General features: G+C 42.1%; 1 protein-coding gene across 1 annotated transcript; it reads right to left on the bottom strand.

The window, feature by feature from the left end:
- Positions 1-4,974: 4,974 nt before the first annotated feature.
- Positions 4,975-12,157, bottom strand: dnajc25 (DnaJ (Hsp40) homolog, subfamily C, member 25). The gene is made up of 5 exons (XM_068334714.1): positions 10,981-12,157; positions 7,473-7,625; positions 6,542-6,912; positions 6,332-6,431; positions 4,975-6,063 (listed from the first exon to the last, which is right to left on the bottom strand). The coding sequence occupies exons 1-5, from the start codon at positions 11,308-11,310 to the stop codon at positions 5,941-5,943; spliced, it is 1,077 nt and encodes a 358-aa protein (XP_068190815.1). The 5' UTR covers positions 11,311-12,157; the 3' UTR covers positions 4,975-5,940.
- Positions 12,158-13,975: the final 1,818 nt, after the last annotated feature.

The following is a 13,975-nucleotide window of genomic DNA, read 5'->3' as shown; positions in this document are numbered from 1 at the left end:
AGTATGAGACAGCATAAACACAAAGAACATGTCCTCTTTAACCAATATGAAGGTGTCAGGTATACGGAGCCCCTTAGGGGAGATGGAGAGAAAAAAAAGGTCCATCTTTGCGAGATTTTGCAAAACATCTGCGAGATCCTGCAAAACTTTCCGAGATCCTGCAAAACTACTGCGAGATCCTGCAAAACTTTTGCGAGATCTCGCAATAACTTTGCGGGAAAAGAATGGCGAACACCCACCCGCGTGGTTCAGTTTTATGGGATGCTGTGAATCATAAACACAATGGCAGACGGAGGAGCTGCTGTGGAGGAGGATTTGGAGAATTTCCTGCGGTCAAGAGACGTCCCTCAGGAGGACATACTGCACATGAGAAGAGACAAGGTGGGCGGAAAACATAGAATGTCCCGGTGACTTCAGCTTAGGAGAGCGCTCATCACTCCCATGCTTTAACATCAATACGTGATGCATTTATTCATTTTGTTGATTATCAGATTACAGTGTGCCATAATCAATAATAAAATAGAACTGGAAGTCCCAACTGTGGTTGTAGTATGAGCTATGAAATTGTGGATAAAGTTGTGCGATTAACTGATGTAATTTATGATCCAACGTTTCATGTTGGCAAAGCCCAGTATAAAGTACATTATTCACTGTAAATTTCTCAAAACTGTAAACGAACTGAAAATAGTTCATTACAATGGAATCTTATTGAATTACTTTGGACTCAATCTGCACCTAAATATTTATTGTTTCATTACAAAAGAAGTAGGATAGTTACAACTGCAACACAGAAAGCATCTCATGACAGGTGTTTTCAAACTTGGATGATAAGTGTGTATTCACCATTTATGTTCAATGTCAAATTTTTGTTGTGTTTACAGGTCAACAAAGCTGTGTTGTCTGTCATGACCGATGGACCGATACATCACCTCTTATGGAGACCGAGTCGCTGTTCTCTCCTTCTGCATGATGAATGTAACTCTAAAGATGAATTTGGTAAATGAAAAAGCTTTTGATGATGCCTGTGTGTCAAGAGACATTTACACAGCATTGTGGGAGCGATTTCTTTATCAATGTGAGGGTAAAACGGAGCGAGGTCCCGGTCTGAGGCCAGATTTTGGTGAGACTCTCAAAAGCTTTTGTTTTAGTCTGCATCCACTGCGTCGATACCATGGATGCATTTATGGGTCGTACCCTGAATTTTGCACTGAGTTTGACAACATCCTGTCCAGCAGCTACCTTGAAATGGATATTCTATGCATTTTTGAGAGCTGTCCTTATAAGGGCTGAATATAAACAGGCATCATTGTATGATTTTTTTATTATTAAATTTTTTGTTACTGCTTTTTTCTTTCATCATGGAAACATAGTGTGATGGCTGTCTTGAATTGTCTGTTTGTGCAATAGTAGTACTGTGTATAAAAGGCATGTTTCATTTTAAATCACCCAAATTTTACTTTCCTCAACACGTTTATAAGCAGAACAACTCCGAGAACAACAGGAGAGAGGACCGGGACGTGGGAAATTCATGTTGTTCCTCCTGGAGAACAATCTCCATCATAGAGTTCTCCACCAGCAGACAGCGCGTCCTGGTGTGACCCACAACTGGCATCTTAGGCGAGAAACATGAATGACTAAATAAATATATAAACTTTAAACTTTACTAAACTTTATGACTAAAAAAAGAAACAGACGAACAAATATTCTAGTGTCAAGCATGTTTATCAATGCATCTTCGACGTGGAGCTGTTATACTTCAGAAAATAGCCAGTTTTAACTCCGTTCCTTCTGTGTGTACATGTAGACACGGGTCACACACACTGACGTCACAGCGGTTTTCGCCTCAGGGACACGCCCCCCGGATAGAAAAAGTTGCGGATACAGCGTCCACATGACAATGCAGACCTGCAGTTTTCAAAAAATTTCACTTAGGACAGCGTTTTCAAAAAGTTGCGTTTTCGTCCCAGATGTCTGCATTGTCCTGTCGACGGAAGGCGTAACCGCAACAAAAAACTCGAAGGGATCCGACACCGTGTGGACGAGGCCCCAGAAAACGTGTTCATCACCACAGAGTGGAATGTCTTTGTTTTCTTTGTCTGTCTTGTTAAAATGTTGTAAAGAGTTTGTTTTGATGTTACCTTTGTTTTGGAGGAAGGGGCGACATCTACTGGCTAAACTTTTGTGTTGTACTGAGCAGCTGCACTACTCACCTGCCTAATTGTTAGTTCACCTGCCTAATTGATATAAAGGTGTAGCAAGGTTTGTTCTGTAACTCTTTTCACCAAGGGCCACATCAGCATAATGGATGTCCTCAAAGGGCCAGATATAACTTATATATGTAACTAAATGTAAAGTAAAATAAGTGTAACTACTCCTTAATGTTAAATAACTCTGAATTTATTACTTATTTAAGTTACAAACATTAGTTTTTTGCTCTGTTATAACATTAATTCTTTTGTTAGGTTATTAAACCCACAGAACTCCATCAATCAAGGATCAAACTATCCAAGTGAATAAAGAAAAATAACATCAAACACAAGTTAAGAGATTAACTTTGTTCAAAGCGTTTTTTGTCAAAGTTAAAATGGGTTGAATTACTGCATTGTGGGAAATGTAGTTTTGGTCAAAGAACCATTTTGACGTATTTATTTTTAGCCACTGACCTTTTATGCTCTCGCCACATAACATTATGTGGCGGGCTTCATTTGGCCCCCAGGCCTTGAGTTTGACACATGTGCCATATGGCTTCAGTTTATCATAGGACTCGATGTGCCAGATGAAGTTGGACCCTTGAGAGAAGTAGTTCCACCTTGCCCCCCTCAGGGACATTCCTGTGGGATCCAGCTCCTTCAACACCAGGTGCACATCCTCCTTCCTCACTCGTGTTCCCTGCATACATACAGCAGTACCCGTAAAGCATCCCAGACGACTGTATTTCACTGCGTATTAAGTCTATCAGTACGGGGCCCCTTAGGGACCATGGAGAGAAAAAAATAAAAGGTCCACCTTTGCGAGACCTCACAAAAGTTTTGCGAGATGTCACAATAACTTTTGCAGGATCTACAGGTATATACTGTATACTTCCGGGCCATTTTAGCTTTATGGAGAAAAAAACTCACCCATATGAGGACACCCACCCATATAAGCAGTTTATTGCATTTTATTTTGAAAATCGGCCTAAAATATAAGAAAAATCAAGTAGTGCATAGTAGGCGAAACAATTTTCGTGTAACTCAGAGACATTTGAAAAGGATTCTCACTGCAATGGGATGGGTGTCCTCCATTGTTTTCTCCATAAAGCCAAAACAGCCCGCAAGTATATACAGTGGTACCTCTACTTAAGAAATTAATCGGTTCTGGAAGAAATTTTTTACGTAGAAAATTTCGTAAGTAGAGACGCATTTTCCATGCAAATGCCCTAATCCATTCCAAGCCCCCCAAAATTCAGACGTTTTATAAAGCATAAAAATGCTTCAAAACATGTAACAAATACTTTTTACAATTATATTATTACACAATAAGTGAGAGTCGTGCATAATGTAAAAAAACAAAGAATAAAGAATAATAATGATGGTCATTTACCTTTTAACTGCTGTCCTCATTGTTTTTTACCCTCTTTGGTTCATGCCCTCTTGCCCCACCATGAACAACAGAGTGAATTCCAGTCCTCCTCCTGCACTTCTCCAACCACCCACGCGATGCCTTAAACTCCTTAAACTTCCTTTTGTTTTAATAACATGGCGATTGTAGATGCATTACGGCCATATTCTTTGGAGAGATCAACCAAACGCATCCCTTTTTCATGCTTTTCTATGATCTCTTTCTTTGTTTGTACGGACAAAAAAACTCTTTTCTTCGTCTTTTCTTTCCCTCTTTTCTCCGTCACTCTCTTGGGGTCCATAGTGAATACTCTAAAAGTTAATATATTTACGTAAAACTATCATAACACCTCATGGGTCGAGGGCCGAATGAGGTGGACCCTTCATAGACACCTATCTAGCTACACACAGAGGTCCCTCTTAGCCAATGGGATGCCAGGATGCTAAGTAATAGCGAATGGCAGAACAGCTATTTGAATGTTGCGTTCAGGAACATGCGGGAGCTGCGAGTATCAGCCCATACTGTATTTTTACCTTTCGTAACTCGAAATTTCTCTCGTAACTAGAGGCAATATTTTCCTGTTGAGTCGTTTCGTAAGTAGAAAATTTCGTATGTAAAGAAATTCGTAAGTACAAAGTACACTGTACACCTGTAGCTTTGCGAGATCTCGCAAAGATGACCTTCATTTTCTTTCTCTCAATGTCCCCTCAGGGGCTCCGTCTGTACAGTTAAGGGATAGAATGGTTGATCTTTATTTCTCTATTAGCTCAAATGAGAAACTGTAATGAGTGATTGAAATGTGATTAGTAATACTGGAGATTTGCAGAAAGTGTGTGGTCTGATGATGTCAGTTTAAGGAACATAACCAGACATGAAAATTACACCCTACACACTGTAGATTGGCCGATTTCCTTACAACGTAAGTTTAACAGTGGGTTGAGGTGGTTTTGGGCCCCAGACAATCTAAAACTGTGAGACTGAAGGCAAGCAATCCCGAGGGCTGCTGTAGAGGAACACTGGAACTACACAGTTCCATTAGTTTTGACCACCGTAACGAGGTCTGACCTGCTGTTTACACCAGGACCTTTTCCCATCCCTCCTAGATGGACCAATGCCGGTGAAGCACACATTTACACAAGACATCCAATGAATGTACCAACAAAGATTTCACCGGACAAACTACCTATAATATACTGTCATTGTCATTGACATCGGATGTTGATGTCATCAATTAATTTCCAATCATGTTGGTGTGTCCTACCGCCATCAGTTGCGTTGGACATTTTTGATCACTATATGCTTTTAATGACTACACTCAGTTGACCACGCTTAAGCAAGAACAGATTTATTTAGGACTCCATTAACCGTAAAATTTGACCTTTCAATCAGATTAGAGGAACTCGCAGATCAGATGTTATCTGTCTCGTGGTGATCCGACTGGAATTCCTGTGGCTTTCTGCATTTACTCATCCAACAGCAGCAGTACGTTCAAATGACCAGAGAGATGACGAAAACAAAATAGAGTTGACGAGTTGTCTATCATGAGTTGTCTCAAGGTCGGTTTTTTTAGCTGACATAGATCAAAACAAAACAAACTGAACATTTAGAAAATTCCTAAGTTTTGTATTTATTTAAAATATTTTTTTGGGTTCATGTAAGACTTTTACAGTATTCATTTAATGATCCATTCACACCAAAGTCAAATGAATTGGTGAAATGTGAGACAATAAATAATATTCAGTCACATCGGTGGACAGAGAGCGACTCCTGAACCCCTGAAGACACGATGACAACCTGCCTCAGGATGTTTGTTGCACGTGACTGCTTTGGTTTCCTGTTTTACACAGACTATGATTTGCAAAAACAAATGAAAATGTTTCCTTTTGCTTTTTTAGTTTCCCCCTGAATGCTCTGAAACAGCATACAGCGTGAGCCGGCGGGGAGCAATGTCTTGCTCAAGGACACTTTGATGGTGATGTTAACTGTTACAGGAGTCAGACTGGCTCCGGTTGCAAGATGGATGATGTCAGGTACGCAAGGAGAAAAAAACAACACTTCCACAAAAAAGCATTTGGCTGTTTTTCACCAGCAGGAAAGAATAACAATCAAAATTCTTTAAAATGAAATTTTTGTTTACAAAACATAGCAACATGTAAAAAAAGAGCTCACAGTTTATTCCATTTCTTCATCTGCTTCGTGACGCCTGATCTCTATAAAATATTTCTAAACAGGCGCAGTTGATCTGTCTGTACGGACGTATCTCAACAGCGTGGTGCCCGTTGTCTTTGTTTTTTTGGCACTGAGGCAGATGTGCATGTTTTCGGCGGACCTCAGCGGCCATCAGTCGTCAATGAACGTAAGCCGGCCTGGTCCCTCGTTCTTCATCCAGCGGCGATACCTCTTCATTCTCCAGTTGGTCGCCATCTTTATCTTCAACTCCTCCTCCTGCTCCTTTCTAAACACCTTTGGGACACATCGACAAACGTTAATGCCCTGGTCACATTAGCTGTGGCTCAAATCAAGTTGATCATTATTAAAACTTGTCGTAGCTTCTGTTCTTAAGTGCGTAAAAAGATGAGGACAAACTAAACCAAAGTAATCAGAAGTGGTAATGGCAGTAGACATCCACCCCCCTTCATATCTTTCTACCCTGCTTTAAGCTGGGTAGAAAATCAGTTCAGTAGTTCTTGTATAATTATGGAAACCAAAAAAATAGAAAGGGGATTCTGACCTTGTAGTTTTCTTTGATCCAGAGCTGTTTTTCCAGGAAGGACTGTTTGATGCTTTCATCCAGACTGTCAAACTGAGACTGGGACATTTTCATGTACCTCCTGAAAATTGAAGACACAAGCCTGACACTGTGGCGATGCTGAGGCAAGACAAGCGCAATTTTCTATGATTCATCCAGATCACACATACTGTGTCTAAGACAGGAGCTGACCTGATGATGTAGAGTTTCTCCTCGTCTCCGTACTCTTCCCTGCAGATGGTGAAGCGGTAAACCCAGGAGACATACCAGGACACGTAGATGGTCAGGTAGTAGGGGAACAGGACGATCTGACACAGCAGGATGTCGGACAGGCTGGGCTTCTGGCAGCCTCCTTTGATGTCGATCTTGTTTTTGATGATATCGCGGATCACTTCCTCCTCCTGCTCCCGGACCTCCTCTTTAGAGCGCCGGTTCTTGCCCTTTTCCTTGCTGCCTTTGAGGAGGCCCTGCTGCTTGGCGATCTCCATGGCTTGGATTCTGTACTTGGGGCGTGTCATCAGGTAGCTGATAGTCTCGTTGTAGCTGCTGTGCCAACTGTAGTACTGGACGGGAGACGGAGAGAGGTCTGTGATTCCTGAATCACACCACGGTTAGAGATGGACAGACCCTTGATTTACTGTTCAAGTCTTCGTCTTCTCATTTCTACTTTTCCCTTCAGGGGTCACCACAGCATATCAATTGCCTCCATCTACCCCTGTCTTCTGCATCCTCTTCTCTCACACCAACTACCTTCATGTCCTCTTTCACTACATCCATAAACCTCCTCTTTGGTCTTCCTCTAGTGCAGACTTTTCCCAACTAGGAATCATGGGCAATATCTGGCAAACAAATGTTGCAGTATGACCACAACCTTACAGACATACTGAAGCTGCCAATCACGTAGTACCTTTACTGTACAGCCACATGTACAGGAAGAAAACCACCAGAATCCAACCCACACGCCCACATACTGAAAAGCCTTTCACAGTTTACTATCTTCATAGTCTCTGTGAAGATAGTCTCTGTCCTACTCTCATTAGGAAGTATATAAAATCAGAAACTTGGTTGGGGGGCCATTTGTATCAAAGCTCCTCTGTGAAACTCTAGGAGGCAGCGGACCTACCTGAAAGATGGAGATGGCACAAATGGTGACCAGGATGACGATTCTGACGTCCACTTTGGGGGTGAGTCGTCTACGGTAGTAGGTGTAGTAGTGCTGGTAATACTCCTCAGGATGGTCCAGCATGTAGTCGTAGTCCCGCCGGGTGTCCTCATCCTAAACACACAGGACAGAACTTATGAGATACAACTGACTTGGTCCGGAGCTGGGCTTACACTATAGGACAGGGGTCATCAAATGGCGGACCACGGTCCAGATCCGGACCGCATGATGGTTGTGACAGCTCCATGATAAATTCACGAGACTAGATTTTCTTGGAGCATTTTTACTGACGGTCGAGGCTACAGACGGCGGGCGCTGCTGCTACAGTTAATACGGTAATAGCTTGTTCAGCCAATCGAATCGTTTGTTTACCTGCGCTATCAGCGCACCTGGAAGTGAGACAGCTCGCTACCGCTTTGAGTTTACCGCTACAGGAGCACAGAGGAAGGGAGACGGTGAGGACAGCATAGCTCCGAAAGAAGGGAGGTCAATGAGGAAAACCGCTGGTTAACAATGAGTGGACTGAGAAATTTATGTTTATTCCTCTGTCAGGCAGTTCAAACCATTTTACCTCATATAGTCTGAACACGTAGCATGAATTAATAAATGACGTGAAAAGCCACTACGAAACAAAGCACAGGGCCTTTGGGCAGAATTATCCCCTGAAGTCTGAGCTGAGGGCAAAATATTCGAGAAAAATGTAAACGAATGTTCACTAAAGGCATTGTGGATTTGGGGTCAACAAAAAAATTTTTTTTTAGTAAAGGGACAGTTGTGAATAAGTGCTTAAAAGCTGTTGTTGACACACTGAAGGAAAACACAAAGATGAGATGTGTTGAAAAACTCCTAATGTCAGCTTCAACAGCAACCAGAAAATCAGAAATATTAACATCTTGATGAGTTGTAGCTTTTGTGTGTGTGTGTGTGTGTGTGTGTGTGTGTGTCAGGTTCCTTCACAAAAGATACGGAGCTCTTTGCTGAGTGTAACACCACTATGAAACACACACAAGAGGAGAGGATGCAGTAATAAGAGATGCAATAAGAGATGCTGATCAAGTCCAGTGGTCTCTGTCACCAACATTACAGAGACCACCACCCTCTCTTTTCCCACCACCTTGTCATGGTGGGAGAAGGGGGGGGCTGTGCCAAACAGTCAAGGTGTGCCTGTGCAATGATCGGGTGCGTTCGGGTCACTTCGGCTATTTTCGTCGGCATGCGTGACGACGAAGAAGAATAAGAAGACGAAGAATAAGAAGACGAAGAAGAAGACGACGAAGAAGATGCGCGCCGCCTAGCGAGAGAAAAAGTTTGTCTTCTTATGTTATCGCTCGGGGATTTTCCAAAAAAGTTGTAAGTTTTAGCCTTTTTTTCCCTGAAAATAAGAACGCCACTCTGTGTGGCTACACAGGCTAAAAACCTTGTAGCCATTCTGGAATTTACTTCGCCTATGGCGAAGTGGCGAATGGCTAGCGCAAGCCCAGTGGAGGACGTCATCAGAGTTACTACTCATTCTTTCATTTATTTTCTGATGTTCTCAATCAATAATATAGATTCATTTTTAAACACGGAACCAGCGTGCATTCATTTGCTAATACAGAAATTAATTTACCCTCCCATCTACTTTAAAATTTACCAAAGCGTGAGCTTTACTGACAACATCCTTTTTACTCAATATGGGCAAAAATCCTTAAAAGCACTCAATATTTTTTCCTGAATGTTGGCTCCGGCTCCAGCCTCAGGCCATTTGCATTTTCATCCATAGAAAAACACGGATGGACTGTGACCAGAGGGGTTTACAGGCTTCCTAGTCAATGCCCTGAACGCTGTATTTTTAGCTACGTTTCAGACATGAAACTTCTCAGATGTATTTTGGGGACTTCGGGGCCATATTGTCAATAGGAGTACAATAATGGACGTTCAATGTTTACCACAAACTCTTTGTTTTGGAACAATGTCCAGTAAAAGGAAATCATGCATCAGATGTAGGTTTTTATAGGAAAGTAGAGAAAACATGAAGCAGAACGTCCAACTTAACAAAACGTTCCCTCAATGTGATAGATCATGACCCCGCTCCTGAGTTCTGTGTGTTTTTCCAAACTAAACTGCTAAAGGTGGAACAACTAGTTATGAAGTTAAGGCGATCAAATACTTTTTTACCCTGGTGATTTGTACATTACATAACCTATTTATCATATTGATTAAAATTTGGATAATTTTTTGTGTTTTCTTATGTTGCCTTTTGTTTTATGTTAATCTGAGTTGGAAAACGTGACACAGACCAAGAAACGACCAGAACTTTTTTACACCTTGCTACTTATAGTCTCTAATTGCAGTCCTTGGTTTTGCTGAGTCAAGTCAAGAAAAAAAAGCTGCACATTGTGTGACTGGTTTTGTATAATTGTGAGATTCCAACATTAAAAAAAACAGAAAAACAAAATACTTTTCCATAATAATACAGAAACAAAGTTAATGTTTCTGATTTTTACTGGTTTCGTTCATGTTATTATCTTGTACTTCTTGTTCCACTATAGCTAACGAGACTAATAATAAACGAACCCAATCTGTCACCTGAACCCCCGGTCCACCTAACTGTTCAAAAATAGATGTTACCAGCAAACTTAACAAAAAATAATGGTTTTACTTTCAAATGTAAACAATGCACTATACATAAAAGATTTTATGTGTAGTGCAATGGCACCGAAGTGCAATTTTTATATAACAGAGGGAGGATTTTTTAACTACTGAAAAAATAAGCATTTAAGAGGCCAAATTCTTTTTTTAGAGTATTGGTAGGACGTATGAGACTAAATTCTGAACACTTATATTTAATACAAACTCAAAAACACATGAAACACTTAATTTTCTGTGCCGACCACAATGTGGAAGATGATCTAATTAGGGTGAAGGTTACGGATGGAGGTAAAGATGTAAAATCCGGGTGGATGATGCTCTCACCAACAAACCGCACCATTAAAAAGTTGACTTATGAAACATTACTTCATGTAGGTAAATAGACAAACTATACAGGAGGCATTTAGGAACATAAAAACTGACTAAAAAGAAGCAGCAGCAACTTAAGGATTAGTGCAAATAGATGGTAAGCACAAGTATCAATCCCATATGAAACACTTATCGAAAGAATTTAATTTAAAAAAAAAAGATTATTGGAAGACATCACAAAATTTTGTACAAAGTTTTTTTTTTTTAAATCAAATGTCAAATTCAAATTTTTTAAATCAAAAATAAATAAAGATCTGTCAATATGAGGACAACGGTGACCTGAGGTTAACGGGTTACCAGGGAAACAACCATTGTGGTGAGTTGACGTGACGCTGAGACGCGGTGACTTCCAGACACCTTGTGAACAGTTCTGTAGTCACAGCATCAGAAAACTTTAACCATGGAACCGGACTGAGGAGAAGAAACCTCCTCTACCGCGGACCAGCCTTTAACCAGCACGACCACCGACCTTTAACGTCTCGTACGCGGTCGCCACAAGCAGGAACTTCCCCTGTGCGGACTCTTGGGTCTCCCCCTCCAAGCCTGGCTCTCCTGGCCTGAACCGGTCCGGGTGGTACCGCCGCGCCAGCTGGCGGTAAGCCCGTGCAATCTCCGCCTTGGTGGCCTCCCGGGTGACGCCGAGGACGTCATAGCAGACTTCGGTGCCGCAATAAAGGCCCTCCACGAGAGAGGCGACCGTGGGTAGAGAGGACACGAAGAGGAGAAGCCCCACGAACCGCCAGCAGGGCTTTACCGGACACACGCTGGACCCTCGCTGGCAGGGCCCAGACACCTCCATGTGTGTACAGTACGGGACTCTGTAAAGTATGGAGCACGGGATGAGCTGTCGCACCTCGCATACGTCATCGACACGCGACGATATCCAAGATCATCTCTGAATCAAGAGAACGGACTTGTTTGCCCGGGACTTTAGTTAGACTTGCGTTAAAGCGTGGATGTTATTTTTCTGTAAATTGATAATAGATATATACACCCACTACGCTACCCACTACACTACTGCCGCCACTACCTTTAAGAGGTATATTATACGGTATTTGAAAACCTTGGTATTGGTACCACATAGTGATACCAATACCATATGATTTTAGCATGTTTTCGTTTTTTATTTCCACGAAGGAAAAGAGATTCATCACTAGTTCACTATTGTGAAACACGAGTAACTCCTCTGTCGTATGTACACGATCTTTGTACCCAAAACAGAATAATGACGTACCATGACGTGGCAGATTCATAGTCAATTTAGGAGGATTTGTTGGCATTCAGGGGGGAAGAGTTTTCAATGAGACAGGAATCAACTTTTGACCCCCAAAAAGGTATGACCTCGACTCATTCTTTTAAGAATGTAAAACTTATCAATTTTAAAGTTATGGTGAATTTTTGAAAAAAAAAAAAAAGGCTCATTTGATATGAACAAATTGGTATTTAAGGAGTTAAGATCCTTGAAAGAAAATGAAGTCTGATTGGAATGATCACTACTGGTCGTTACGAAACTGACTTAATGAATGTGGAAAATCACTATTTTATGGCAGGTTGATGAGGTCTATTTTGTATGTATTCAGTTTCTGTTTCACTACGCTAGATGTCGCTGTAGAACACCAGATGTCACTGAAATTTTGTTACTCCACTACACATTTCAGGTTATTTTTAGCATTTATGTTAACCCAATAAACATGGAGATTTTTTTAAAAGAAAATTATTTTTGGCATGTGAACTGGTTCACTATACCTATGACACTTTTTCCATATGCAAATAAGATGTCTTATTCTCAAAAGTTTGTGTTCCTTTCTAAATGTACCACCATCTAAGATAGATAGATAGATAGATAGATAGATAGATAGATAGATAGATAGATACTTTATTAATCCCGGAGGAAATTGCATATATCCACTGCTCAGGCATTACATAACAAATAACAAAGGAAACACTGACATCACAGGACATACCACAAGACATACATTACACTAACAGACAGGCACATGCAGCACTAACAGGACTTATATACTAAACTATAACTAAAATATAAACAGTATAAAATTTAAAAATATTACAGTATTAAAATATAAACAGTATAAAATAAAATCTAAACAGTATAAAATTGAATTAAAATATAAAACAGTATAAAAAAAAAAATAAATAAATTATATATATATATATATACAACAGTATAAAATTAAATTTAAATTAAATTAAATTAAATCCATTTTCAACCCCGTGCTGACCTCGCCACCTCCCCCCCGCTCCTCCTGAGAGAGTCATTGTACCCCCTGATGGCAAGGGGCACGAAGGAGGACCTCAGCCTCTCTGTGGAGGCGCTGTGTGACAGCAGTCTGCCGCTGAAGGTGCTCCTCTGCTGGGAGAAGGTGGTGTGTAGGGGGTGCCTGGTGTTGTTCATTCATTCATTCATTTTCCAACCCGCTTAATCCGCTGACGCAGGTCGCGGGGTATCCAGTGCCTATCCTGGCAGTCTCAGGGCGTGAGGCGGGGGACACTCCGGGCACGACGCCAGTGTACCGCGGAGCCACATAGAAACAAACAAACAACCACTCACACACACACACACTCCTATGGTCAATTTGGGACCGGCCAATCAACCTGAAGCGCATGCTTTTGGAGGTGGGAGGAAGCCGGAGAACCCGGAGAGAACCCACGCAGACACGGGGAGAGCATGCAAACTCCGCACAGAGCGGGACTCGAACCCGGGTCCGCCGTGTTGTGAGGCAGCAGCACTAACCACTGCGCCACCGTGCCGCCCGGTGTTGTTCATGATGGCCTTAATTTTAGACATGGTCCTGCTCTCCAGAACTGTCTCCACAGGCTCAGCCCAACCACTGAGCCCGCTCTGCGGATGAGTCTGTTCAGACGGTCCATATCTCTTTTCCTGGCCCCCCCACCCCAACACACAATGGCGTATGACAGCACACTGGAGACTACGGACTGATAGAACATGAAAAGGAGCTTAGGACAGATGTTGAAGGAGGCCAGCCTCCTTAGGAAGTACATCCTGCTCTGCCCCTTCTTGTACACACAGTTGGAGTTGAGTGACCAGTCCAGTCTGCTGTCTAGCTGCAGTCCCAGGTACTTATAGTTTTCTACCACCTCCACCTCACTGCCTTTGATGATCACCGGCTGTGGAGAGGGAGGTGCCCGCCGGAAATCCAGAACCATCTCCTTTGTCTTGGAGACGTTGAGCTGGAGCTGGTTCTGTTGGCACCACACCACGAAGTCAGCCACCAATGCCCTGTACCCCCCCTCATCACCCTCCCGGATACATGCCACTATCGCGGTGTCATCGGAGTACTTCTGTATGTGGCATGTATCCGAGTTGTGCTTGAAGTCTGATGTGTAGAGGGTGAAGAGAATGGGGGATAGAACGGTCCCCTGTGGCGCCCCCGTGCTGCTGGTCACCATAGAAGACAAACAGTCCCCCATACGGACGTACTGGG

Source organism: Antennarius striatus, chromosome 15 (assembly GCF_040054535.1).
Source record: "Antennarius striatus isolate MH-2024 chromosome 15, ASM4005453v1, whole genome shotgun sequence".
Classification (NCBI taxonomy): domain Eukaryota; kingdom Metazoa; phylum Chordata; class Actinopteri; order Lophiiformes; family Antennariidae; genus Antennarius; species Antennarius striatus.
This window is presented reverse-complemented; position numbering and strand designations above follow the sequence as displayed.

What these genes read in the sequence shown, in the direction of transcription:
- dnajc25 (XM_068334714.1), bottom strand. Translation starts at nt 11,310, where the DNA reads ATGGAGGTGTCTGGGCCCTGCCAGCGAGGGTCCAGCGTGTGTCCGGTA. An exon ending in CCGCGTACGAGACGTTAAAG is followed by an intron (nt 7,626 to 10,980) that starts GTCGGTGGTCGT and finishes CTGTGTGTTTAG; the next exon opens with GATGAGGACACCCGGCGGGA. An exon ending in GAGAAACTCTACATCATCAG is followed by an intron (nt 6,432 to 6,541) that starts GTCAGCTCCTGT and finishes TTCAATTTTCAG; the next exon opens with GAGGTACATGAAAATGTCCC.